The sequence below is a fragment of the Lichenostomus cassidix genome, chromosome 7 (genome assembly GCF_008360975.1).
Source record: "Lichenostomus cassidix isolate B80296 chromosome 7, HeHo_3.0, whole genome shotgun sequence".
In the NCBI taxonomy this organism is placed as follows: domain Eukaryota; kingdom Metazoa; phylum Chordata; class Aves; order Passeriformes; family Meliphagidae; genus Lichenostomus; species Lichenostomus cassidix.
This window is the reverse complement of record NC_139488.1, coordinates 4,814,996-4,838,216: the sequence shown is the minus strand read 5'-3', so window position 1 is coordinate 4,838,216 and position 23,221 is coordinate 4,814,996. Positions and strand designations below refer to the sequence as shown.

General features: G+C 53.2%; 1 protein-coding gene across 1 annotated transcript; it reads right to left on the bottom strand.

The window, feature by feature from the left end:
- Window positions 1-483: 483 nt before the first annotated feature.
- On the bottom strand, window positions 484-21,774 carry COL6A1 (collagen type VI alpha 1 chain). Its single transcript, XM_085065912.1, has 35 exons — window positions 21,485-21,774; window positions 20,628-20,757; window positions 19,203-19,403; window positions 18,772-18,931; window positions 18,513-18,635; window positions 18,401-18,421; window positions 18,198-18,218; window positions 18,055-18,099; window positions 17,718-17,771; window positions 16,930-16,974; window positions 16,799-16,825; window positions 16,515-16,541; window positions 16,384-16,428; window positions 16,106-16,159; window positions 15,489-15,551; window positions 14,921-14,983; window positions 14,700-14,753; window positions 14,582-14,617; window positions 14,358-14,420; window positions 12,488-12,550; window positions 10,112-10,174; window positions 9,328-9,390; window positions 9,165-9,215; window positions 9,044-9,079; window positions 8,435-8,497; window positions 7,931-7,996; window positions 7,546-7,581; window positions 7,418-7,454; window positions 6,675-6,683; window positions 5,777-5,910; window positions 4,551-4,660; window positions 4,102-4,285; window positions 3,724-3,898; window positions 3,328-3,357; window positions 484-2,569 (listed from the first exon to the last, which is right to left on the bottom strand). The coding sequence occupies exons 1-35, from the start codon at window positions 21,585-21,587 to the stop codon at window positions 1,959-1,961; spliced, it is 3,066 nt and encodes a 1,021-aa protein (XP_084922038.1). The 5' UTR covers window positions 21,588-21,774; the 3' UTR covers window positions 484-1,958.
- Between the last annotated feature and the right edge of the window lie 1,447 nt (window positions 21,775-23,221).

The following is a 23,221-nucleotide window of genomic DNA, read 5'->3' as shown; positions in this document are numbered from 1 at the left end:
CACTGCTGACTCATGCCAAGGACTGTGGCAAACCATTAATAGGTACTTCTTGAGCTGTAACAATAACCGCCTTTCTTAAGGCAAATGTGAAGGCATTTTTTCCTGACTTCCCATGGAGAGAAGAGCAGGAGATCTGACATAAACAGCAGCCAGCCGCAGAGTCGCCCCAGAGCTGCTGCTCAGACTTTCCAGCTGTGAGTGAGGTGTCCCCAGTGCTGCAGGGAGCCCAACAAGCATCTCCACAGAGATGGAGGCAGCATGACTAAGAGGAGGACATGAGACAATGTCCTGTTGAATGTCCCAGCTGTCTGGGGAACAAGTGACTTTGCATGAATCCACAGCAAAATGCTGTGACAACCCCCAGGACATAAAGGTGTGGGCCTGGGAGTTTCCCCAAGGACCTTTTAGAGCTCTTTTAGGATGTAAAACCTCTGATTTATAAAGATCTGGGAAAGAGAAAGTCAAGTTGGACAAACTCCCAAAGAGATTGTGGAAAACAATTTATTTGACAAATTTCCAAAGTGGACAATTTTAGTAAAACACAGGCATAAAATAAAACTAACTGGTACAATTGGGTTTTGGATACAAAGTAAAGAGTTTGGGTGCCAATACCTGGCAGTTGCTGTTGATTTCTCCGAAGTGCATGAATTCATAGCAAGAGCACCAATGGAAGCGCTGAAACAAAATCTCACCCAGCCAAACCACATTTTCAGTGTGGTCCTGGAAACAACTGTGTAAACACCAAGGGCCCACATCACCCACATAAGTGATAGCACCTTTGTCAATAGATCTGTAGAGTGTGAGTCAAAGACCCTGGGAGATGATGGCAGCATTTCTTTTGACTTTGCTGGGCTGAGGATGAGGCCTTAATTCAATATATAGTGCAGTTAGTGGGTTTCCCTAGGGCCCAGGTGCCTAACTCCTAGGTGGTCCTATAGAAACAGTACTCCAAGAGAGCTTGCTGGGAATTAGTCAGCTCTGCTCTTTTAAAATAATAATAATAATAAAAAATTTTAAAAAACATCCCACTAACTGGGCTCAGAGAGATTTTCCAGAATGGAGCTTGAACCATAAAACAAGTCATCAGGTTATTCATGAGGTTCCTGGTTTCACTGTAGGACCATGAGATCAGTAAGTGAAGGAGTGCAGTTATGTAGCTTCTTTTAGGGTTCCCCCCTCCCCTAAGGCTGCTGCCCATCTTTCCTTTGGTTGATACCCAGCCTCACTGTCCTGAATGGGAGTGTCTGTGCCAAGGAATGCTCCACCACCCACCTCTACCCCATCCCTGGGAAGTGAGTGTCCCATTCCCTGGCCTTGGGGGCCAGAGATGCTTGCACACAGCTTGGGTAGTGCAGTCCAGCCCTCCCTCCTCCCCAGGCACAGGAGATATGAACCAAACTTGCCAGCTGTGACAACGATCCCCTCTCAAAGCTTGCTGAAGTGTGAGTATTTCACTCGAAGCACAGCATTAGGTTAGGATCATCGTGAGCTGGGCAATTGCTCGACTGATGTATGAAAGAGAGAAGGAAATGAACAAAACCAAAAAATAGAAAGGTAGCTGAAAAGAGCATGATCAGCCTTGAGAGACCAAGCTAGTTCTTAGTGGTACAAAAGTCCTCATCCTGATTCTTTCCTGGCAAAAACACAGCAGGATGAGGTTGGTATTTGTATTCTGACGGCTTATTGCTAGGTGTGCTTGTGTTTTCCTGCTGTGGGGAGGGAGGGCAGTCATGGGCAGCGAGGGAATTTGAGGCTAACAGAGTAGAGACACAGATGATGAAGCAGTGGGAGAAGGGAGGGGACTATGTACAGCCAGGCTGTGGCACTATGGTTATCTGCATAGATGTAAATTCCTCAGGTTGGTCAAGAATACCTTAAAATTTTTTTTTTCTTTGTTGGTTTTCCTTTTTAGGCGAGACAGAAGCAGCTATGGCCTTGGCAGAAAGCCACCCAGATGCTCAGTCAACAGCTATCTTCCTGGAGACAGTTTGGTAGAAGACACCACGCAGCAGAGAGGTGTAGTCAGGCACACGGAAAAGGTGCCGCTCCCCGTAGGCCACGTCGTAATCCGCACTCTTCCCTGTCACCAGGACACGGATGTTGGGCTCGTTGGCTTGGCTGCCCACTGCCAGCACATAGATCTCGATGTCAGCCTTCTGTGCATCCTGCACAGCCCTCTCGATGGCCCTGGCAGTGATCCCTTGGGAGTGTCCATCAGAAAACACCAGCACCCTCTTCTTGGCCGGGGCGCGGGCAGAGCGCCGGTACAGCTCCGTGATGAACTGCAGAGCAGAGTTCACGTCCGTGGCGTCGTTCATGAACTCCATGTTGTCAATGGCCTTGGCAATGACCGTGTAGTTGTACTGGAATTGAGCTTCCACTTTCTGCTGGTTCCGGCCACTGTACTGCACCACTGAGATGCGCACGGAGTCATCGGCGGGCTTGCCGGCCTCCAGGAACCGCCCCGCCAGCCGCTTCACGAACTTCTTGGTGGTCTCAAAGTTCTTGCTCCCCACGCTGGTAGAGCTGTCCACGAGCAGAGTGATGTCTGCTGGCCCAGTGAAGGTGACTGCAAGGGGAAAGGTCCAGGGCTCATTACACTCTGGCTCTCCTCCTGCCTTCTCCACGGAAAGCTGATGAAGTCTCTGGCTGTCTCACAGGCTTCCTGCCTTGTCAGACGTGGGAAATCTCCACTCTTGCTAGCATTCTTTCCCCTGCCCCAGTGCTGTCCTACACTTGTCCTTTTGCCTGTTCATTCCTTCTTTTATTTGGTTTAGGATAGGCTGCATTCCCAGGTGTTTATTTGGCTTAGATAACCTAGTGACTCTTGTTTAAATACAGTGGCTCTCCTTGCATGTCTGGGGAACCACTTCCTCCTCCTTGCTTCACTCCTTCCCATGGAAATTCTGAAGACTGAACATGTGTCTGACTTGGAGGTGTACCCCATTAAAACCCTCCCTGTACTCACTTTTCAAGCACCTTTCTCCCATATTCCTGCCACAGAATGGATTTTGCTCATGCTTTCCCCACTAGATAGTGGAAGCAGGTAATGAGCTCAGTTGCTAAAACCTCGGAGGGCCACGATATCTCACAACCTTCTTTCTAGGTTTGAGATGCCAGAGAAACAACCATCTAGGCTTTTCCCCAGGCTGGTGTGTGTGTGAGAGACCCTGCGAGTGTCTGACAGACTTTGTTCACCTCTCCAGCCCAGGAGGCTCCCCATTGCAAGAGGTGCCCCAAGCCATGTGTCCCCACAAACACAAACACCTACATCCCCCATCCCAGCATCCACAGCCCCTCAGTGTGGCATGAGGAGTCAATACTCACTTGGGCAGGTGTAGTCAGGACATTTCTTTTCTGTTAAGAAAGTAAGAGAGATTCATGTCACTAGCTCACCCAGGAAAACCACTTGTCCCACAGAGCCACAGAAGGGACAGATGCTCACCTGCAGAAGGGGAACACTCACCTTTGCCACTTGTGCAAAGGCTGTAAGTGTGCATGAAAAATGCTGTGGACAGACATGTCCTACAGCAACTGAGGACATGGACCGGACTGCAAAATATCCTGAGACACGAGATGCCCTTGTCCCTTATTTAATTAAATTTGATCTCTGTTCTCTTTCCCCAGCACCTGCTTAAGAGCATGACTGTGGGGACACAAGGCAGGGCATCCTGCATCCCTCACCACTTTCCCCATTGCCTCCAGCCACCACCTTTCACCCACCTTGGCAGACATACGAGGTGATGTTCTGCAAGAAGGTGTCATCCAGGAGCTCGGCATAGTTATCCCTTTGAATGGACAGTCCAGGCCTGGTCGGTCTGCCTAAACAAGCGATGTCATTCAGGTGATCTGGATTTGGAGGGTTCCGGAAAATGTCACCAATCCCAAGGGAAACCACCTGTGGGGAAGTTCGAGTCCATCACTGGCTGCATTTGCCATCCAATGCATTCCTAACTGTGAATGCCTGTCTCACTTTGTGAGAGTGCTTCTAGTGACACCTGTGTCCCCTGCCCTAGCCTTGTGTAGCCAGGACATGGAGACATCCAGAGAGCCTGTACTGTGACACACAGCTGCCACCTGGCAGGTCCCCCATGCCCTCACCGGGGTGACATCGCACAGGGAGTTGAGCGGGGTGGGGTCGCGCAGGGTGTCAGAGCGCCCGTCCGTGATGACGATGGCCACGCGCTTGTCAGATGTGAACCTCCGCAGCAGGTTGTCCTTGGTGAACTGCAGGGCCTCCCCTGTGTAGGTGCCCCCAGCGATCCACTGCAGGTTCTTGACTGCCCTGCAAGGACAGACACCAGTGAGCCTGTGCCACCAGCCCTGCCCACGGGTGACCTGTGACTGTGCCTGTGACCAGGCAGACACCCTTGGGTGGGGATTTGGGTGGAAAGCTGGCAAGCTCCTTAGCCTCAGCACCACTTTTGATGCTACCAACTACTACCTTCCACTAAAGGACATTTAGATCATTGCAACCGCAGGAGCTGCTGGCCTGGGCGTGGAGGATGGGAGGCGAGTAGGTGTCCCTGGGTGTTACCCCACAGACTCACTGCTTGAGTGCGCCGATGTTGTCGATGTTGGCATCCCCCATGGCCACCAGCTCCTGTGTGTTGTCATGGCTGTACTGCACAACTCCCACACGGGACTCCCCAGCTTCAAACTGTGGGACAAAACAGAAGCCAGTTAGGGGCAGATACCTCAGGGGAACCTAGAAGCTTGGAATCCTGCTGATGGTTTCTCCTGAATGCCTTTGTGGTAGGCTCTGATGTTTCTCTTCTGCCTTATTCTAGACAGACAGAGCCCCTTCAGGAGTGAATGCACATTGGGGCCAATCTGGCGAGTCAGTGAGTCAAAGGAGACACAAATCTAGATCTCCTGACTCAGTGATCTCAACAGCAGCCATTGGACTCTCAGGCACATGCCAGAATTCTTGGGATTGTCCAGCGTGCAGAGTCAGGAGTTGGACTTGATGATCCTTGGGTCCTTTCCAACTCACGGGATTCTATGGTTCTGTGAGAAGATCTGTTTTCAAGGCTCCTGGTTTTCTTCCAGCATGGTAGATTTGCTGCCCAGCTCTAGATTTTCTGCTTGTTACTGGCTCTTTGCCCTCCCAAAAGCCCCATGTATGCCCACCACACAAGTATTCAACAGCAGCTCGTGGTGTCTTTATGGATTATGTGCTTTAGATGTGGCTGGCTACACCTTCAGGAAAGTGTGGATTCCCAACAGCCCTTCAAAATCACAGAGGTAAAGGAAACACACAGCAAGTTACCAGAGAGGAGTGGGAAGGACAGCAAGAATTGTTGTTGCTCTTCAGACTGAAAGACTCACTACAGGGACAGTATTGCTGCTTTTGGGCTGCAAGGGTCATTTTTAGTAGAGTGTTTAACTGGTAACCTTAACCCAAGCATGGGGGCTGGACATCAGAGACTTCCAACACACACCAGACACCTGAAATGCTCAGCAAAACAAGGAAGAGACTGATGGATCAGGATGATTGAATGCCTGATGAGCCATCTGCCCTAGGACATGGAGGAAGAGTTCCCAGCCACAGCAGGCAGAATCTCTTTGCCCAGAAAGAGTAAAATGTCTACTTTGGGACAACAAACTGCTGTCTAATCTCCATCACTTTATGAATTTGGGAAGACCCACTGCCGGCTTGAAGCCAAGCCTGGTGGAGGCTTTTTGGAGTGGAGACACCTCCCCATTTTCCTGCTTGCAGTGAAAATAAAGTGAGTGTATACAAGGATATCACAGCACTCAGTGGAAATCTCACCTTGACCCGCTCGTCCTTGCTCAGGCGGTCAATGACTTTGATGATGAAGTCCTTGGCAATCTGGAAGTTCTGCAGGCCGATGCTCTCCGAGCTGTCCAACACAAACAGGAGGTCCACAGGACCACAGGTACACTCTGGAGCAAGGCACAAGAGCAGAGGGACAAGTTTTGCAGGGAGGCATTTCTAAAGGAAGGAGCTGATGCCTGCTGCAACCCTGTGCTCTATCCACCCACAAATAATTCAGAAAAATAGCTGCATAGGAGACTTGAGAGCCAGCTTACAAGTTTTTCCATGTGCATTTGCTCCCTAGCAAGACATGTGGGATTTCCAGGCTATGAGTACCCTTAAACCACCCAGTAATTATTCCATAACCTATTTCCTCCTAAGCCTTCTCCCTTCTTCCACTCACGCAGCCCAGCAGGACAGAGGTGACACTGGTGGGCTGGAGGAGGCTGACTCAGCTTGCTCTCCTCTTTCTCACAGCTGAGGAACATCATGTGCCCTTGGCTCTCCCTTCGAGCTTTTGGACTGCAAAACTCCAACCTATCAGGGCACCATCAGGGAAAAAAGCCCAGCACAGGATTTGGAAGGAAGAGGACATGGTTGAATCCAGTGCGCCCAGAGCCAATATCCCAACTGCAAAAAGGGTGGAGAAAATCCACCCTGCTGGCACAGGGCACCTTGACAACAGTTTTCCAGTTGCAGGACTCAGCCACATCAGCCGTGCAGCACCCTCAGGGATTGTTTTCTACCCTCCCCTGCCTAGCTCATGCCTGGTTCTCCCTCACAGACACTCTCTACATCTCCACAGCAGAAGGCAAGGAGCAGGGAAAGGGAGGGGTGCAAGGAAGGAGGACTGGCAAATGTTTGCAGAGCAACTTTGCCAAGTAACACTCACCGCAGCAAGCTAGAGGAAAAGGGAGAGAAAGAGAGAATGTTAAAATGCTTGACAAAAGGGTTTTTCACACTCTAATTCAGATTACAGGTTTGTGTTTCTGCAAACCCACAGACACCTGGCCTGGACAATCCAAGCTTATGGAGGTTTCCCTCTCACTTGGAACACCCAGATTCTCTCCTGTTTCAGGTTGTGATGCCCTGACCTGGAGCACCACACACAGCAGAGCTCTGTTTCTGCACATGCTGATGCATTCTTATTTAAATAAAAATAAAACCTAAGTGAATCACCAGAGTATAGAGCTCAAAGTCAGTTCCCCAAGTACCCTGTGTCCTTTCAGCACTTTATTACTGGCCATGGGCCAGAAATCCTTTGCAGCACATATGTGTTGCTTCTCCCCATGGCAGGACACCCCCAAACAGGCCTCCCTTCCCCGGGGGAGGAATATTAGACCATGATATTTAGGAAAAGAAGAACATTGCAAAATGGGCCACTCAAGGATTTTACACAACTTTGCTCATATTTTCCCTGTACAGAGCCACAGACAAACCAGTCTGCACACCATGTACAAGTGAGACACAGCTGTATGAGCTACTGTAGAGATGGAGCAGGAGGTCCCTGGATCCCATGAAAGGGGAGTGATGCCCATGGATGGCATTCCCCTGTCTGGGGACAGGGCAAGATCAGTTGCCTCCTGCTTAGCAAGGCACCAAGCAGGGTGGGAGGAGCAGTACAGGAATACTCACAGCACATCTTCATGATGATGTCCAAGATTTCACACTCCTGAAAATAGAGGGAAAGAAATGTTTGGTTAACAGCAAAAGCAATGCACAGACCAGGCCAGCAAGCAGCACCCCGATCCTGTCCCACTCACATCTGGTCCTGGAGGCCCCACGGGTCCTGGTGGTCCCTGTCAAACAGAAGCACAGAGAGAGGAGTTACAGGAGCAGTCAGTCCTATCTGTGGCACACTCTAATGATATCTTGCTAAGAAATGCATGGTTGGGAAAAGCCTCTTGGCTTCCCAGTTGCTAGCCCCTGTACTGGGCTTGGAGCAGGGACATCTGCTTGTTTGCATGGTGCCCTGGTGCTGCATGGAGGTGGAAGGAGGAGATCCACTTCCATGTGTGCCATGCACACTGAGCTGAGATGGCAGCAAGCACATAAAATGTGTGCCATGGCTTGGTGGTGCTCCCAGAGCACCCAGGGGATGGATGGATGGCAGGCATTGGGGCCAACCCTGCCAGGGTCCTTACTTACCGGAGGACCTTCACGTCCCCTGTGGCCCTTTGCTCCTTTGATGCCACTGGGGCCAGGGGTCAGGTTCTGAAATGAAAACAAAACCAAAACTCACAAATCTGTGTGTGTCAGGAGGCAGCACCTTTCTCTCCAGATATCTGATGAGCTCTGCTTCACCACAAAACTGTTATCTCAGGTTGGTGTACCCAGGGCTTGGAAGGGACACTGGAGAAATCTCCCTCCATGGCACAGCGACACAGCACAGATCCATCAGTGCTACCTGGAAGTATACAAAGTCTTGCAGAGGTGATGCTCACCTCAGTCTAACAAATGTGGAGATTTGACAGCTGTAGGACACAAAATGAACACCTGGAGAGAACTCTCCTTGCCATCCATCAGTCATTGCTCAAAGGCAAAAGGTGCTTGAGGATTCACAAAATCTGATGGGCTCTGGCCCATCACTGCCCAAAACTGCTGCACTGTGCTCACAGGGAAAAAGGATTCAGCATTGCACAGGTTACTCACATCATTACCAGGGTCTCCAGCTTCTCCTTCATCTCCTTTAGGTCCGACATAGCCTTTTGTTCCCTGAAAAACAGTATGGATGAGACACCTGCATGAGTGGCTGTTGTCAGAGTGGTGAAGTGGGTGCTGGCATGTGGTGACCTTGTGAAAGCTGGACTGGGACAGGGGTGGAGAGCAGCAGGTGGGCTCCCCAGCACCAGATTTCAGTGCTCTTGATAGATAGCTTCTTAGGTGGTTTTCACTGCTGCAGAATCATGGAATCACTTAGGCTGGAAAAGACCTTTAAGATCATTGAGTCCAACCTTTAACCCAGCAGTAAATCACATCCCAACATGGCATCATCCAGTTCCCCCTGGGTGACACTCCCAGCCCCAAACTCTGCCTCTGGGACTGCTTCAGAGAGCACCCAGCCCAGGTTGCTGCCTAGGTGTTACAACAATGGCAGGAAACTTCCATGTGAAGCAGGGAGAGGTGGGCAGAGGGAAAAGAGGGCTTTGGAGGAGCAGGTTTGCTTCAGGGAGACCATTCCACCATGCAGCTGATGGAGAGGCTCCAAATGCCAAACCATCATGGGCAAATTCTGTGTGGCTGAGGAAGCAGCACACTTACATTAATGCCAGGGTTGCCTCTGTCTCCTGGCTGCCCCTGAGGACAAAGAAAAGGAAGCATGTTAACTTGGACAAGTAGAAATAATGGTACGACAACTTCAAGGCAGCACAAAAAAACTTACTGGGGCTCCTGTGAATCCAACTGTGCCATTGCCAGGAGGACCATCCTCCCCCTGGAAAGGAATAGAGACACAGATGAGACAAAGAAAAGCAGACCCCTCAGATAGCACAGCAGGGGGATCCTGCTCTCCTCAGACAGTGAATCTCCACATCAGTACCACTCACCCTTTCTCCCATGAGCCCGGGGTCTCCAGGCAGCCCAGGTGCTCCAGGTAATCCCTTTGGGCCCTGAAAGGGGCAGAAAAGGCTGTCAAGCATTGCATAACACCATCTGAGCTGAGAAGACAATGAATTCTGAGGCAACCAGCTAACACCAGCCCACTGTGGAAGTGTTCTGCTTACACAAGAGCAATGTGAGGATTTAGATTAAGTGTCAGAAAGAAGTTCTTTGCTCAGAGGGTGAGGAGGCCCTGGCACAGGTTGCCCAGAGAAGTCGTGGCTGTTCCATCCCTGGAAGTATTCCAGGCTAGGTTGGACAGGGCTTGGAACACCCTGGTCTGGTGGAAGGTATACCTGCCATGGCAGGGGGTGGAATGGGATGAGCTTTAAGGTCCACCCCAACCCAAACTGTTCTAGGATTTCTATGCAAGCCAACAGCTGTGCTTGGGGTTCCATTTGCTCCCTGCCCTGCAGATCAAATCTGGTGGCAGATTGAGGTGGCTGCCCCCAGAGAGCATCTCCCCCAGCTCCTGTGATGGGAAGCTGTGTGGTTTGTGGTGTGGCTATAACCTCTTCAACAAATTACCTGAGGGATGTAGGGGGAAAGGCAGCTGTGGCCTTAAAGACCCACAGAAAGTGTCTTGCTGTGTGTGCCAGGAAACCAGCACTGGAGCTCATACCAATTGATTCAATAGGTTTCCAATGTCCAAGGGATTTGGGGAAAGCCCTAGTGGGCAGCACCTCCTGCACGCGCTCCCCGCAGAAGAAGTGGTGATGAAGCAGCACTGACCTCATTCCCACGGGGGCCATCATCTCCTCTGTATCCTTTGGGTCCTGGAGGTCCAGGCTCACCCTAGGGAAACACAGATATCTCTCAGGAGGGGGTTTCTCCTGCTGCCACTCCTGCCCCAAGGGGCTGGTCCCTTCAGTTCATGATTTGATGGGTGCAGGTGCCCATCAGCTCCACCTCAGCCAGCCCAAGACAGGACCTATTGATGAGGGCTGATGCAGGTAGAGAGGTGCTTCAGGAACTGTGCCTGGATCCTCCTTTTCCTCCTGCAGCCCATGTTTCCTTATGCCATTTTCTCTGCAAAACCCCGTGGAAGGCAGATCCCTGCCAAGCACGAACCAAGCTAAAAAGCTTTCTGGGCCAAGGTGTGACACTGCAGGTATAGGCTGAACATTCTGTGCTTTCAGTGGCAGCTGAGGCCCCCAAAGCCATCCCTCTCCTTCAGAGCTCTTCCCCAGCAGGAAGGGGACTAGGGAGGACAGGCTGATGCTTTGCAGCATCAGAGCACAGCTGGGTGGCACAGTGTCATCTCATGGGCTGTGACAGAGGTGCCCCTGGAGGACAGTCCTTGGTGCAAGCACATCACCCTGAAGGTGACACAACCCTCCCTGTGCCTCAAGGCTTGGACACATCTGGGTCACAGCCAGGCTGGCTCTGGGGAGCTTCTGTCCTCAGGAGGCTGCAGAGCCCTGGCAGCATGTGCTGGAACAGACCAAAGCTGTCACTCTGCCAACAGCCCGTCAGCTGCAGGGCTGGCCAGAGACACCACGAGACAGGAGAGAAGGCAGAAGGAAGGTTCTTTGCTCTGAGAGCTCCACAGACACCCAAGGGAGCTCCTCCACCTTCTGCTCAGTGCCCACAGCCCTTGGCAGGGTTTGCTTTCCAGAAGGTGGGATATGATGGTGGGCAGTGATTGGGTAATGATGCTCTGGCCCACGGGTCCAAATGTTCAGGTGGCATTTCGTGTGGAGCTGGGTGTGCAGCCAGCCCCCAGGCAATGCAGAGGGCAGAGGAAGGCAGAGAGCTGGTGCTAAACATCAATACATGCTGTCTGCACCCTTCTTCCAAGGAAAGGCATCCTTGTGGGTGCAGAAGTCTTAAAATCGCACAGTGCAGAGCATGCTCTGAGGCATGTGACCTTGTTTCTGCACAAAAGCCCAGAAGAGAGAAGTCTTGGAAAGAGGGACAGGAACTTGTGATCCTTCACAGCAGCCAAGGCTGGAGCCACGGCACCCTTGGCGCATGCTGGCCATTCTCATCTTTGCTGCAGCAGCACAGTGCAAATCCCTCATGGCCCAGGAGGAGTTTATGATGGAATGAGGCAGGATTTGGATTGGGAAATCTTGTCCACTACTTTTCTGGGTGTGACCAGGACCTGACAGAAGGGATGGGCACCATGGCCAGGAAGAGAGAAGGGCCACCAAACCTGTCCATGAGGATCAGGGAAAGAGCACACTGGCCTTTAGCTTCTCTTGGGTAGAAATGGAATGAAAGGGATTCACAGGTTAGCAGGAGTCCTTTTCCCTTGCCAAGAGAAACACACTCCAAGGTCCAGAGCTTGCAGATAACATGGCTTGAAAAATACTTGTGTTTGCCAAGGTCCCACTCTTACCCAAACCTAATTACACATTTATTTTTAATTTGGCCAAAAAAAAGCATTCTTCCTCAGCTCATGGAAAAATCATCCTCACTTCGCAACTGATTTTCAAATCTCCCTGGAGTGGTGGCAGTGCTGGGGCAGCCTCTGGCCTGGGGAGGCACTGGAGCTGCTTTTGTAATGCTTCCCTCTCTGACAGGGTTTAGACTCAAGTTCAGTTGTGGGGAGGGAAAACTGGTGTTCCACAGGCTCAGTGACAGCAGGGAGACTCCTTTCTCCTCTTCCGCCCCAACAGGAAAGGCTGGCTGGCAGCAGGATCTATCTAGAGGCTGTCTCTGCAGGATGCCAAGGGTGTCAGGGACACTGCTGGGGCCACGTCAGGATATCCTCACCAACACAAGATGTCTCATTGACACCCCTGACTGAGGTGAGCAGCTTCTGGCCCCAGGCCTGAACATTCTGTGCATGGCTGCAGCTTGCACTTGCCAGTTTCCAGTTCTGTCAGATGTGTTGACATCTGTTTCCATGGGATTGGAAAACGGTGTGCAGGTTGTTCTATCCACAGCCCAGCAACCAAGTCTCCATTTTTTGGGCTCTGTTCATCTCCTGTAATTTCTCATGGAAATTCCTGCCCTTCTTCACCAGCTTTGCTTCCCTGCCTGGAAGATGCTGAGAAGTTGCCCCAAGATGCTGTGGCATCAGTTAAACCCCCTACTCTGCTCTCCCTGCCATCCCAACCACTTCCACCTGGGATCCAGAAGGTTAAACCAAGCTCTTACCTGGTCGCCAGGTGGTCCGAGAGGTCCTTCCCGCCCTTGGTCACCAGGTGGTCCAGCCTCTCCCTGAAAACACACACAGAGGGCATGAGAAACACAGAGAGGAGCAGCTGTAGGGTGCAAAAGGACCTGTGTGCAATGGGGAGCAGGGGTGCAGCACCCACAGCTGGATGGAAATGCAGCCATCCGAACAGGGAGGGGTTTGAGGCAGATTCAGGAGTTGAGTATGGAACTGTCAGAGATGGAGTGAGAAAGACAGGCAAGAGTGGCCACCTGGAATCCAAGAAGATAGCCCTAATAGGAAGGCCTTGTGCAGCTTGCCTCTAAGGGACTTGTTTCAGCCCATTTTGTGCCAGAAAAGCAAATGTCTGGAGAGATGCACCTTCTGCAAATACTCAGACCTGGCCCTGGACCCAAACCAGCTACACTCCGCACTCATGGTTGCTCTTCCAGAGCAGCTCCTGCCCTGGGCAGTGTGCATGGAGAGGAGCACAGCCTCTAGGAGAGCAGCATCCTTCCTCCAGCCTGCCATCCCTATGGAACGAAGGGGATTTCCACGGGAACAAGACACAGATGGAGAAAGAAACATCTTCACCTCTTACTGCCAATGCTCTCCCCTCTCCTTTGCCAACACTCAGAGCCCTGAGCCAGGTCAGGGCTATTTGCAGAGAACCAACAGCCCAGGAGAGCCCAGAAAACCTGAGTCTCAGTGGTTTTGCCCCCTAACTGTTCCAGTAGAAGGAAATACCCCATGGACATGGCTCAGATCCCTTTCACTGAACAGCCTTCCACCAGTCCAGCAGGGCAGTGTGTCTGCCAAACCCAGACCGGCTCTGCAGCACCTTCCCCATCCATTCCCACGGCCAGCAGCAAGCAAGTCAGGGAGGCAGAGCAGAGAGGAATTTGAGGGAAGTAGTTGAAAGCTCAGTGACCTAAAGCTGTTGTTTGCAACCTAGAATCATCCAGATGCACAAGCCAAACAGCAAATATAAAACACAGCTTCCAAATGGCCCCGAGACATTTCTGGCGAGGTTACACAGCCTCGTGCTTGGACTCAGAGTTGGAAGGAAGCAGCCCATCGTCTGCTGAACAATTTAACTGCAGGACACTGGCACGCCTTCATCTCCCGCACATCTGCCCCCGCACACCCTGTGCTGCGGCACTGACGCTTCCTGAGCAGTACACAGGAAGGGGGAAGGCTGCCAGAAGCCCCCTGCCCTCTCCCCAAGGCAGACCTCTGCCCCTCCTGTAAGCTGGTGCGGGGTCTCGGCTGTCCTCGCTGCAGGGACAGGGGATGAGTGATGCGACGCCCCTCCCTGTGACGTGTGGCATGGCTGTCGCTTGCCACATGTTTGTCCTGGCCTGCGGAGGGCTCCTGCCTGTCCCTCCCACGCTCACGCTCGATGACTCACCCCAGCAGGCAGGGAGAATACTTTCCTAGTGACTCCCACTCAAAAGGGGAGGGAAGAGCGTTCTCCCTTCCATCCACACCCATGCATGCTGCCCTGCTGCTGGTGGTACCTGTGCCCTCCTGGTAGCCCACACAGCCCCTGAGCACCCAGAGGAGGACACCTTGACTCTTTCCTCTCCATCAACAAGTTTTCCAGCTGTGAGGAAGGAATTGACAGCTGTTCACCTGCTCTTGGCTTGCTGGGCATGCTCTCTGGATTTCAGCTTAAAGGGGCAATTTCTGGGAGACAACAGCAGGTCCCTCCCAAACTGGCAGGTAGAGGCACTGAACTTGCCTGCTGGCCCACAGGCTGGTGGAGTTAGCTACTGGACACCTATTCCCAGCCCCTGGCTTCCAGGCATCCCCCCACTTGCAAGCAAATATAAATTTTTTTGCTGAAAGCTGCCCTGCAGGTGCAGTTACCGGCTCTCCTCTTGGCCCGCGGTCACCTGGCGAGCCTGGAGCTCCTCTCTCTCCATTGCTGCCCTGCAAAAGAGGGTGGCATCACAGTCAGGACCTGTTCCCAGCAGGGCAAAGCCTTCCCTCACTGCCCGCTGAGCATTCCCAGCCTCCGTACTCATCTTCCAGAGGGTGCCAGCCCCAGCCCATGCCCTGGTGGGGTGTCTGGCAGAGGTGCCCTCACTTACCCTTTCTCCAGGAGGACCATCCTCACCTAGAGCACCCTGTGGAGAAAGCAGAGGGGTGGTCAGGGGGTGGGGATGTCCAGCAAGCACACACAGGGGGTCTCACAGGTAGAGGACTCACCTCATCACCAGTCTCTCCCGCTGGTCCAGGCTCACCCCGGTTTCCAGGAGCGCCCTGCAAGGCACAGGGGTGCAAACAAGAAGTCAGACAGTGCTGGAGCAAAGCCCTGCATGCTTGCAGGGCTTTGGAAAAGCTCTGCTTCAAAGCCCAGGCTGGAGCACGGATCCTCTCCCTCTCACAGAGAGCAGGGAATGTTCACACAAGGGTGCTTCTTCACCCACCTTCTCTCCAGGGTTGCCGGGAATCCCCTGTCGGCCAGGTTTTCCATCATTCCCAGGCTCCCCCTTCACAAGAACACAAGGCACCGTCAAGATTGCATCCAGCACACAGCAGTGGATTTCAGTTCCCACAGCACAGAGGCTGTCAGGAGCCCCAGTGCACCCCAAGCCTCTGCCAGGGCTGTGGTCTCTTCCCCATCCCAGCAGATCCCTCCCTACTCCACTCCCAGTGAAAGCCACCTTTTCACAGCACTCCCCCGATATCTCAGGGAGGCTTGTGCCAGGCAAGAGGGCACCCACGAACCTAGGGCACGCTGTGGCTGATGGGGCCCATGCTCTAATGAGGAGGCCAGGTTGGACAGGGCTTGGAGCAACCTGGTCTAGTGAAAGGTGTCCCTGCCCCTGGTGGGGGCATGGAATGAGGGGGACTTCAAGGTCTCTTCCCATCCAACCCCTTCTGATTCTGTGATAGCCTTGCCCCAGCCAGTGCAAGGAATTTCCACCTCTCCCTCCTGCAGAAGAGGGGTCCCAGCATCCCTCTTTCTGTGTGAGGCTAGGCAGAGCAACTCACCTTTGCTCCCTTGGGTCCAAAAGCACCAGGATCTCCCTTTGGTCCAGGCGGGCCTTGAACTCCCTGTTGACATTTAAGGCAGCATCACTGAAACCCAAGCTGGTGACACCATCTGCAAGAAACTGGGGATGCACTGAGCATCCCAGCAGCCTAGCAGGCAGCTCCCCACGGGGATGGATAGGAGGGACATCAGGGAGAGACTCAGGGACTCTTGCACCATGGAGCCATGCAAGCAATGCTGCACCCACATTGCTGAAACTCTACTGAAGCTCAGAGGAAAATGGCAGAAAAGATGGTTTTGGGCTGCTGTGGCTAGCAGCCACAGAAAAGATGGTTTTGGGCACAGTGACACTGGTGCCACCACAAATGTGTCATCATGGGAGCATGGAAAAAGCAAGGAAACTGGAGAAATGGAATGCCAGAATACTGTTTTCCAGAGCTTCATCCCAGGCAGCCCTGGGCACTGGGGGACAGCTTCCAGGCAAGGACAAGGCAGACTGGCCCAGGGTGCCATGCCTGGGATAAGTACTGCACATCTCCAAGCAATTCCCTATTTCCACACAGCATCATGGCAGACCTGTTCATTTGCATGCCAGGGACACCCATGGGGTACCTACATCAGATCCAGGTGAGCCTTTGCAGCCAGGTAACCCGGGGTATCCAGCTTCACCCTGTCAGGCAGACAAAGTAGGGGTATCCAATGAGTGACACTCACAGGAAGACCCCATCCATCATCCCAGGCCCCCTGGAAGGGACATTCCAGCTCCATCCCTGGCTGGCAGGTGGATGGCTCTGCAGGGAGGGAGATCCAGTGCCCCACAGGCTTCATCCCCAGAGCCCACAGTGGTTTTGGAGTGGCAAAAGACAAGCCAAGTGCTCTGGAGCAGAAATTTACCTTCATGCCATCAATGCCATCGATTCCACGCCTGCCTTTCTCACCCTGAAACAGAGAATAAGGACCATGAAGCAATCCCCAAATTTCCACTGCCTCCCAGTCAAATAAATGGTGCAAAAGCAGAGGCTGACCTTGGCTCCTTTGGCTCCTCTTGAGCCCTGCAAAGGGAAGGAGAGAGATGTCAGACCCTCATGAAGAGCAGATCCACGCCCCCAGCAGCTCAGTCTGAGGATGCAGGCATTCACCACGCCTCTGCATACCACTGGATCCCTGCTCCAGGCCCAGGCAGTGCCAGCAGGAGGGATGGATGCAGGGGCACATACCAGACCCCAAAACCATGCAGCTGCAGGCACAGCCCAGGATAACCACGCAGGGGGACACAGGGATCTCCCCCAAACAGTCTCGCTGTCCTCACCTTTTCTCCTCGGCTTCCTTTGTCACCCTAGTGAGGAAAAGAGAGAGGGGAATGGGAGAATGAGAACATTTGCAGAACAAAGCCTGTGGCCCAACGAGGAATCACCTCTGTAACCCTGCAGCCCCACATACCTTCATTCCTTGGTAGCCAACAGGTCCCATGTCCCCTGGCCTGCCCTAGAGGACAGAGATATGGTGTTACAGAGGCAGATATGGGTCACTACCATGGGACAGCATCCCCTCAAGCTCTTGATGTGGCACTCAGCTGCCACTCTCTCACACAGGAGCCTCTCCCATAACTCTGCTCCTTGTTTTCATAGTCTGGGAGCACAGGATTGTTGTGGAGGGCTAAAAGGACCTGCCTTCACCTTCACCATCTCCAGCTCATCATGGAGGAGAGGGAAACCAGGTGCTTGGGGACACATTATTTGGGATGGAAGGGAAGGGCTGGAAACTCTTGGGAAGGAAAAGCACATGGCATGGGGTTCCCAATTTCGGAATGCACAAGAGGGGAACTGCACGCTCACGTGTGTGGGACAAATGTGCCTCCCAAAAATAAGTGTGCCTAGCAAAATAAAAAAGGGAGGAGGAGGGAAACAGTTTCCTCATGCTCTTAGGTTATTTACCAAAGGTTTCCCTGTAACACTGCTGTGCTTGTTGTGTCAGAGGACACAGGAGGGAGCCCAGAGTCCACCCTTGGGCTGGCACACATGAGTCAGAGCCGTGTCCTGCAGGAGGGATGGCTATTTTGGGTGAGGAACAAGGAAGCCTTGTAGCAAGAGGAGGAGCCACCCCACTGCACACCATGACAAACCCATGGAAACAGGGTGATGCTGCTGAGGATGCGCCCGAGAGGTGTGGCCAGAAGCAGCCAAAAAATAGCCCCTGTGCAGAGTCACCAGGGCTGGTCCTTCACTTACTGGGTCTCCAGCCTCTCCTTTCTGGCCAGGAAGACCTGGCTTGCCTCTTTCTCCCTGCAATACAGGACAGAAACACAGTTAGTTCATCATTCCCAGGAACAGAACAATGACCTGTTGAAAGGAGAGCAGGGAGGACAGGAGCAGAAATGCTCCATGGATATGGGGAGCAGATGGTGCTCCACACAGGAGCATGGTGTGGATCCACACCCCACAGGTGATCTTGGAGGCCTTTTCCAACCTTCATGGTTCCATGACAATGATTCCAGACCTCTGAGCATCCCCAGTGAGCCCATCCCACTGCCCCAGCCACACAGCCCAGCCACAACCAGTCCCTCACCTCGTGGCCTGGGTCGCCAGGAGGTCCAAGGGGCCCTCGGGGAGGCTGCAGGAGAGAGGTATAGGTTAGATCAGCCCCTGAGGCACAGCCTGGGACCACAGGGATAAGAGGGAAGGGGAAAGGGCTTTCAAAACTTGACTCACCTGGCACTCGAAGGAGCAGCACTGCACAGAGGGAAAGAGGAAACAGCATTAGAGGAGGGGGCAGCAGCAGGGTCAGGCTGCACCCTGCTTGAGGAGGGCTTCCCAGGCTGGTAGAGGCTGCCTGCAGGGCAGGGCTGTGCCATCAAACCCCCTCAGCCACGGGTCACCCACAGGGGACAGGCTCAGTCACAGGGGACACTCACCGATTGCTCCGTGTTGAGTTTCTGCAAGACAACAACGGAGAGAGAAGGGGTTTGAGAGGGACAGCTGGGCCTGGGGAGGGGGAGGGCTGGGGAGGGGCTGGGCAGTGCTCACAATCATGTCAATGATGGTGTTGATGGTCTCCTCCACGTCGATCTCCCGGGTGGGCTGCAGGCTGGTGGCAGTGAAGTTGCGGCGGTAGGCATGGTCCGTCGCAATGATGTTCAGACGCTGGTCCTTGGGGGTGGGAAGGGCAGAGTGAGACCTGTGGGCATCTGTGCAGGCTCTGAGTGCCCCTCCTTTGTCACATCAAGGGTCCTGTGGTCCCACTGGGGACCCCCTGAAGGGAGCATCCCTGCTGTGTGGTCCCTACCAGGTGGTTGGGGGAGATGGCAACGGAGAACACTTTGATGCCCAAGAGTTTGGCTTCATTGGCAGCATCATCCAGGCCTCCACAGGGCTCCTTGTAACCTTCCAGGGGATGTCCATCAGTCACCACAATCAGGTATTTATTCTCCTTGTGATGGGAACCACTGGAAGGGTTTAAACACAGGATTTAATGGCAAAAGGATTTAGATGGAGAGGAGTGGTTTGGACACCTGGGGACACTGGCTTCACACAGTGCTCCAGCAATCAGGGCATGCCTCATCCCAGCAAAGCTGGAGCCACCTGCCACCTCTGTGCCCACGCCTTGACCTTTTATCCCAGCCTGGGGACAGCTCTGCCCAATACCCAGGGATATCCTAACCCAGGAGCTCCCTCAGAGCCACACCACCCTGCTGTGCCCACCGCAGCCCCTCTGACCCGATAAGCAGCTCCTCGATGCCGCGCTTGATGGCACAGTCGGTGTAGGTGCCCTTCCCGATGTAGTTGACGGCCGACACTCGATTCTTCAGCTCGCTCTGCCCGCTGGGCATCGGCGTGAGGCTCTTGATGAGCACCACCTCGTCGCTGTAGTGCAGAGCTCCCGCGTTCCATACCAGGTTGCGGTCGCAGCGGTAGTACCTGCATGGACACACTGGGTTTGCTTCGCTCGCAGCAGCACAGAAAATGTAAATTCTCTGCAAAACAGGGATTTGCCACGGCTCCCTGTTTGCCTCCAAAGCTGGGACATGCTTTCCATGCAAAGCACAGCACAGGACCCCGGGGCAGCTTGTGCTGTGGGTGGAAGGGAAAAGCGAAGCACCAGGTAGGGATCTGCAGGGATCAAACAGGTTGGCAGAGAGGCTTCTGGAAGAGCTGCCAGTGGCTGGAGCTGGGCAGGAGGTGCTCAGCCAGACAGCCAGGTGGGCAGGTAGCCACTCAAACACCCCACACAGTGGTTCTTCACTGCCACATGTGTTAAAATCAGAGAGGGATGCCTCCCTCGGAAGGATGCTCTGACTTGGGGAAGGATGAGCATGTGTGTGTTGAAGTCCTGTCCTGTGCACTGACACATCCAACACCTGTGACTCTCTGGAACAGAAGTAGTGTGCTTTGGCCACTGCCCCTAAAAAAAGGTCTTTTCAGGATATGGTTACCAAAGGGATATGATTTCTTTTTCAGGAAGCAGGGGCCAATCCCAAAGGGATGGTGTTGCACATCTCTCTGCCCAGCAGGACCTGTCCCAAAACCACCTGAGCCTTGTCCACTGCAGGCAGTTGCCTCTGGACTGAGCCTTGCCCAGGGGAGGGTGGTGCTGCACTGATGGAGGCCTGGCAGGTTGTTCCCAAGTACAAGGCTCCTGGTGGGTGAGGAGGAGGCAGGTAAAGGGCTGGGCAATGGGGTGGGTGAGGGCACCCAAAGCTGGGGTACACCAGTGGCAAGGGAGGGTTTGCTCTGCAGGGTGCCTGTGAGTGCTGGCTTTGACCCCAGAGCTGTCCTGCTGCCAGCCACACACTCGGGTGGTTCTGGGCCTGAGCACAGGGAATGCATCACTTTGGCACTGCATGATAACCACACAGCCACCCAGAGGTGGTGGGGTTGGGCTGCCATGTCTGCCACTCCAGGAATTCCTTTCTTTCCCGAGGCTGGGTGCAGGCTGCCCTGCTAAAGCCAAGCTGCTGCTGTCAGCACAGACAGAGCCAAAACAGAGCTGCCGAGGACTGGGAGAGGGAAGAGAGTCTCCCATCCCCCTCCCCAGTATCCCTTCTTTCCTTCTGTGGACAGACATGCAGGGGGATCTCAGCATCCCACCCGGCAGCAGGCTCCATTCCTAAAGCAGCCTGGATAAACTCCCAGGAGATGTACCTCTGGGTCAGCTTATCAATGAACCGGTTGGTGAAATCTTTCACTTGGGTAACCAGGTCACCAAACGGCTTCACCCTCAGGGCAACACTCTCAGAGGTGTCCAGGACGAAGAACAGGTCCACAGGGCAGTCTGGGAAGAAGCGGAGAGGCAGGAATTGGCCGGCAGTCCTGCTGCGTTGCCTCCCCATCCCAGCTTCCCGCCCTGCCCACCCGGTTTATCTCCTAGCAGGCTCCCAGGATCTGGGCCAAGGGGAATGCTTTCACATCCTAACCCCCTTGGCATTAAGAGTAAGATCATCAAGATCACTTTTTCAGAAAAAGTAATTTTGCGGCATTTAACACTTTCCTATACTTTCTTCCCTGTTTCCATTCAAAGGATATCTTTGCAAGACCTATAGTACTTGTTACACCAAATAACATGCAGCTGCAGGAGCCACTTAAAAAAATGAAAGCATTTTAGCAATTAATGCAATAAGAAATCAACAATCTTCTGACACATCCTGTTAAAAATATGATTTTAAGAAAGAGCAATAACAAAAACTTCCCTTAAGAGCCACCATCAAGCCCAAAATAGTTCAGACTGGACTGCTATCAGCTGTTATCCCACTCTCCTGCATCCCGGTGCTACTGGTAACTCCTGGCCAGACAGAGCCAAGAAAAAAGAGCCAAAACCCACAAAAATGGGTACTTCTTGCAGATCCTCTAATCCTACACCATTCTCCTCAGCAAGCCCAAATGTCCCGAGAAATCTGCAGAGTGCTCAGCAGCAGAGGCATCCGCCAGGGAGAGAAACAGCAGTCAGGCTTCTCTGCTGATCCCGGGAAGGAAAACCACCCTGGAAAGCATTCCAGGCTTACCTTCTGCGCTCGAGATGATGATTTCTGGGCGCTGAGCACATGATCCCCCCCACAGGAAGCCAGCCGGGAGCAGCAAAGTGAGCAGAAAGTCTCTCAGCCTCATGTTTCTTGGTTCAGATTACCATCGAGCTGGATCCAAGGAAAAAAGCAGGGAAGGAGAACCCAGCAGCCGAGCGAGGCCACAGTCCGGAGGCAGGAGTCGCTGAAGATTTTTTTTTTTAACTGCTTTCCCCTTGGTTTCCGTGGGAGGAAGAGAAGGCAGGAGGGTAAGGGTGAGGAGGAGACTTCTCCAGCCCGAGGACGGAGGGAGGGATCAGGCGCTGTCAGCTGTGAGTCAAACTTAGGAAGCATTTCTCCTCACCCTTTTTCTGGATGTCACTGTACCTGTGACTGCAGCCTGGCCACCGGTGCCTGGGAGCTCCACAAGCCTCACACTGGGAGCCCTGGTGCATCCCCATCACATCCCAACCTGCACGAGAGCTGCTCTGGGCTGTCCCAGGGGAGTCCTCACCACTCGGCAGAGCTGAAGCTGTCCCAGGCATGGGGCTACCTGCCATTTTTGGGGAAATACACTTTCTTCCCTGACTGTCAGGGCTTTCTACTCAAGCCAGTCAGGAGCACAAGAGGCTCGATCCTGGGGAGAAAACAACAGGGGCACCCCAGACTGGGAACAACCCTTCTTCCCAGAACCCTGCTCAGAGCAGAGAGCTGGGAACAGGGTCAAAGCTGTCAAGCCCAGGAGGTAGAAGCAGGAGCACAACCTTCCCACTGTGAAGGATGGCAGGAAAGCCTGAGGACCTCCACAGCAAGGCACCCCAAGGTGCCAGAACTGGAGAAAGTCCTGGAGAAGCCCCAGATTCTGACAACCTCCTCATCACAGCACTAGCATTAATTGCTATGGTGGGAGAGGTGAAATACCTGAGGACTGACCCCCATACAGCTGCATGTGTAACTTGCTTCCAAAAGCACAGAAGGGCACCAAAAGCTGTCATTAATTAAAAAGCTGATGGCTCCAAAGAGCAAAGAGTCAACAGCACAAACCCAGCCAGTACAAAGGGTTTGCACCCACCCAGGGTGGTGGCACAAGGGCAGCAGGAGATCTGCCACACTGTGGGACCATGCAGGGCTGCTGCCACCTCTGTCACCCTGCCTGTCACACAAAACAACTCTGACAGCATCTTTGAGTGGATGGTCAGGAGGAAACATTGCGGGTTTGGTTGTCGGAGGTGTCCCAAGTTGAGACAACTGAAAAGAAAGCAGTAGCTCCACTGAGTGCAGCAGTGGAGGAGCCTGTCCACTCTACACAGGCAGATGCATCAATTAATGACTCTTTGGATAAACAGCATCCAAAATCAGTGGAAAATAATCTGCAGACTGTGCTGAAGTGAAACCGTGTGAACCCAAAAGAACTTTGGGCACCATTTTCCACTCCAACACGGATTTACAGAATCACAGAAAAGGCTGAGTTGGAAGGGATCATGGAGTCAAGGATCATCGAGTCCAACCAAGTGCCCAGGCACTGAGGCGTGTGGGCTGTGCTGAGCTGCACGGATGGCACCAGGAGAGGAGGACACCGCGAGGCAAATCTTCACAGCATCTCAAACCTACTGAAGATGCTCTCCCAGAGAGCAGGCATGCCCGGGGACAAGTCCTGCCATGTGACACTTCATGGGGATCAGATCTGATCTGGCTTTCCAACACACCTCCTCAGGCTCCCATGAGGTAGCTCTCCTGGGA

Coding starts and splice junctions, on each gene's coding strand:
- COL6A1 (XM_085065912.1), bottom strand. CDS start 21,587: ATGAGGCTGAGAGACTTTCTGCTCACTTTGCTGCTCCCGGCTGGCTTC. Junction 14,618..14,699: donor CGGGAGAGACTGGTGATGAG/GTGAGTCCTCTA, acceptor CTTTCTCCACAG/GGTGCTCTAGGTGAGGATGG. Junction 2,570..3,327: donor TCCTGACTACACCTGCCCAA/GTGAGTATTGAC, acceptor TTCCCCTTGCAG/TCACCTTCACTGGGCCAGCA.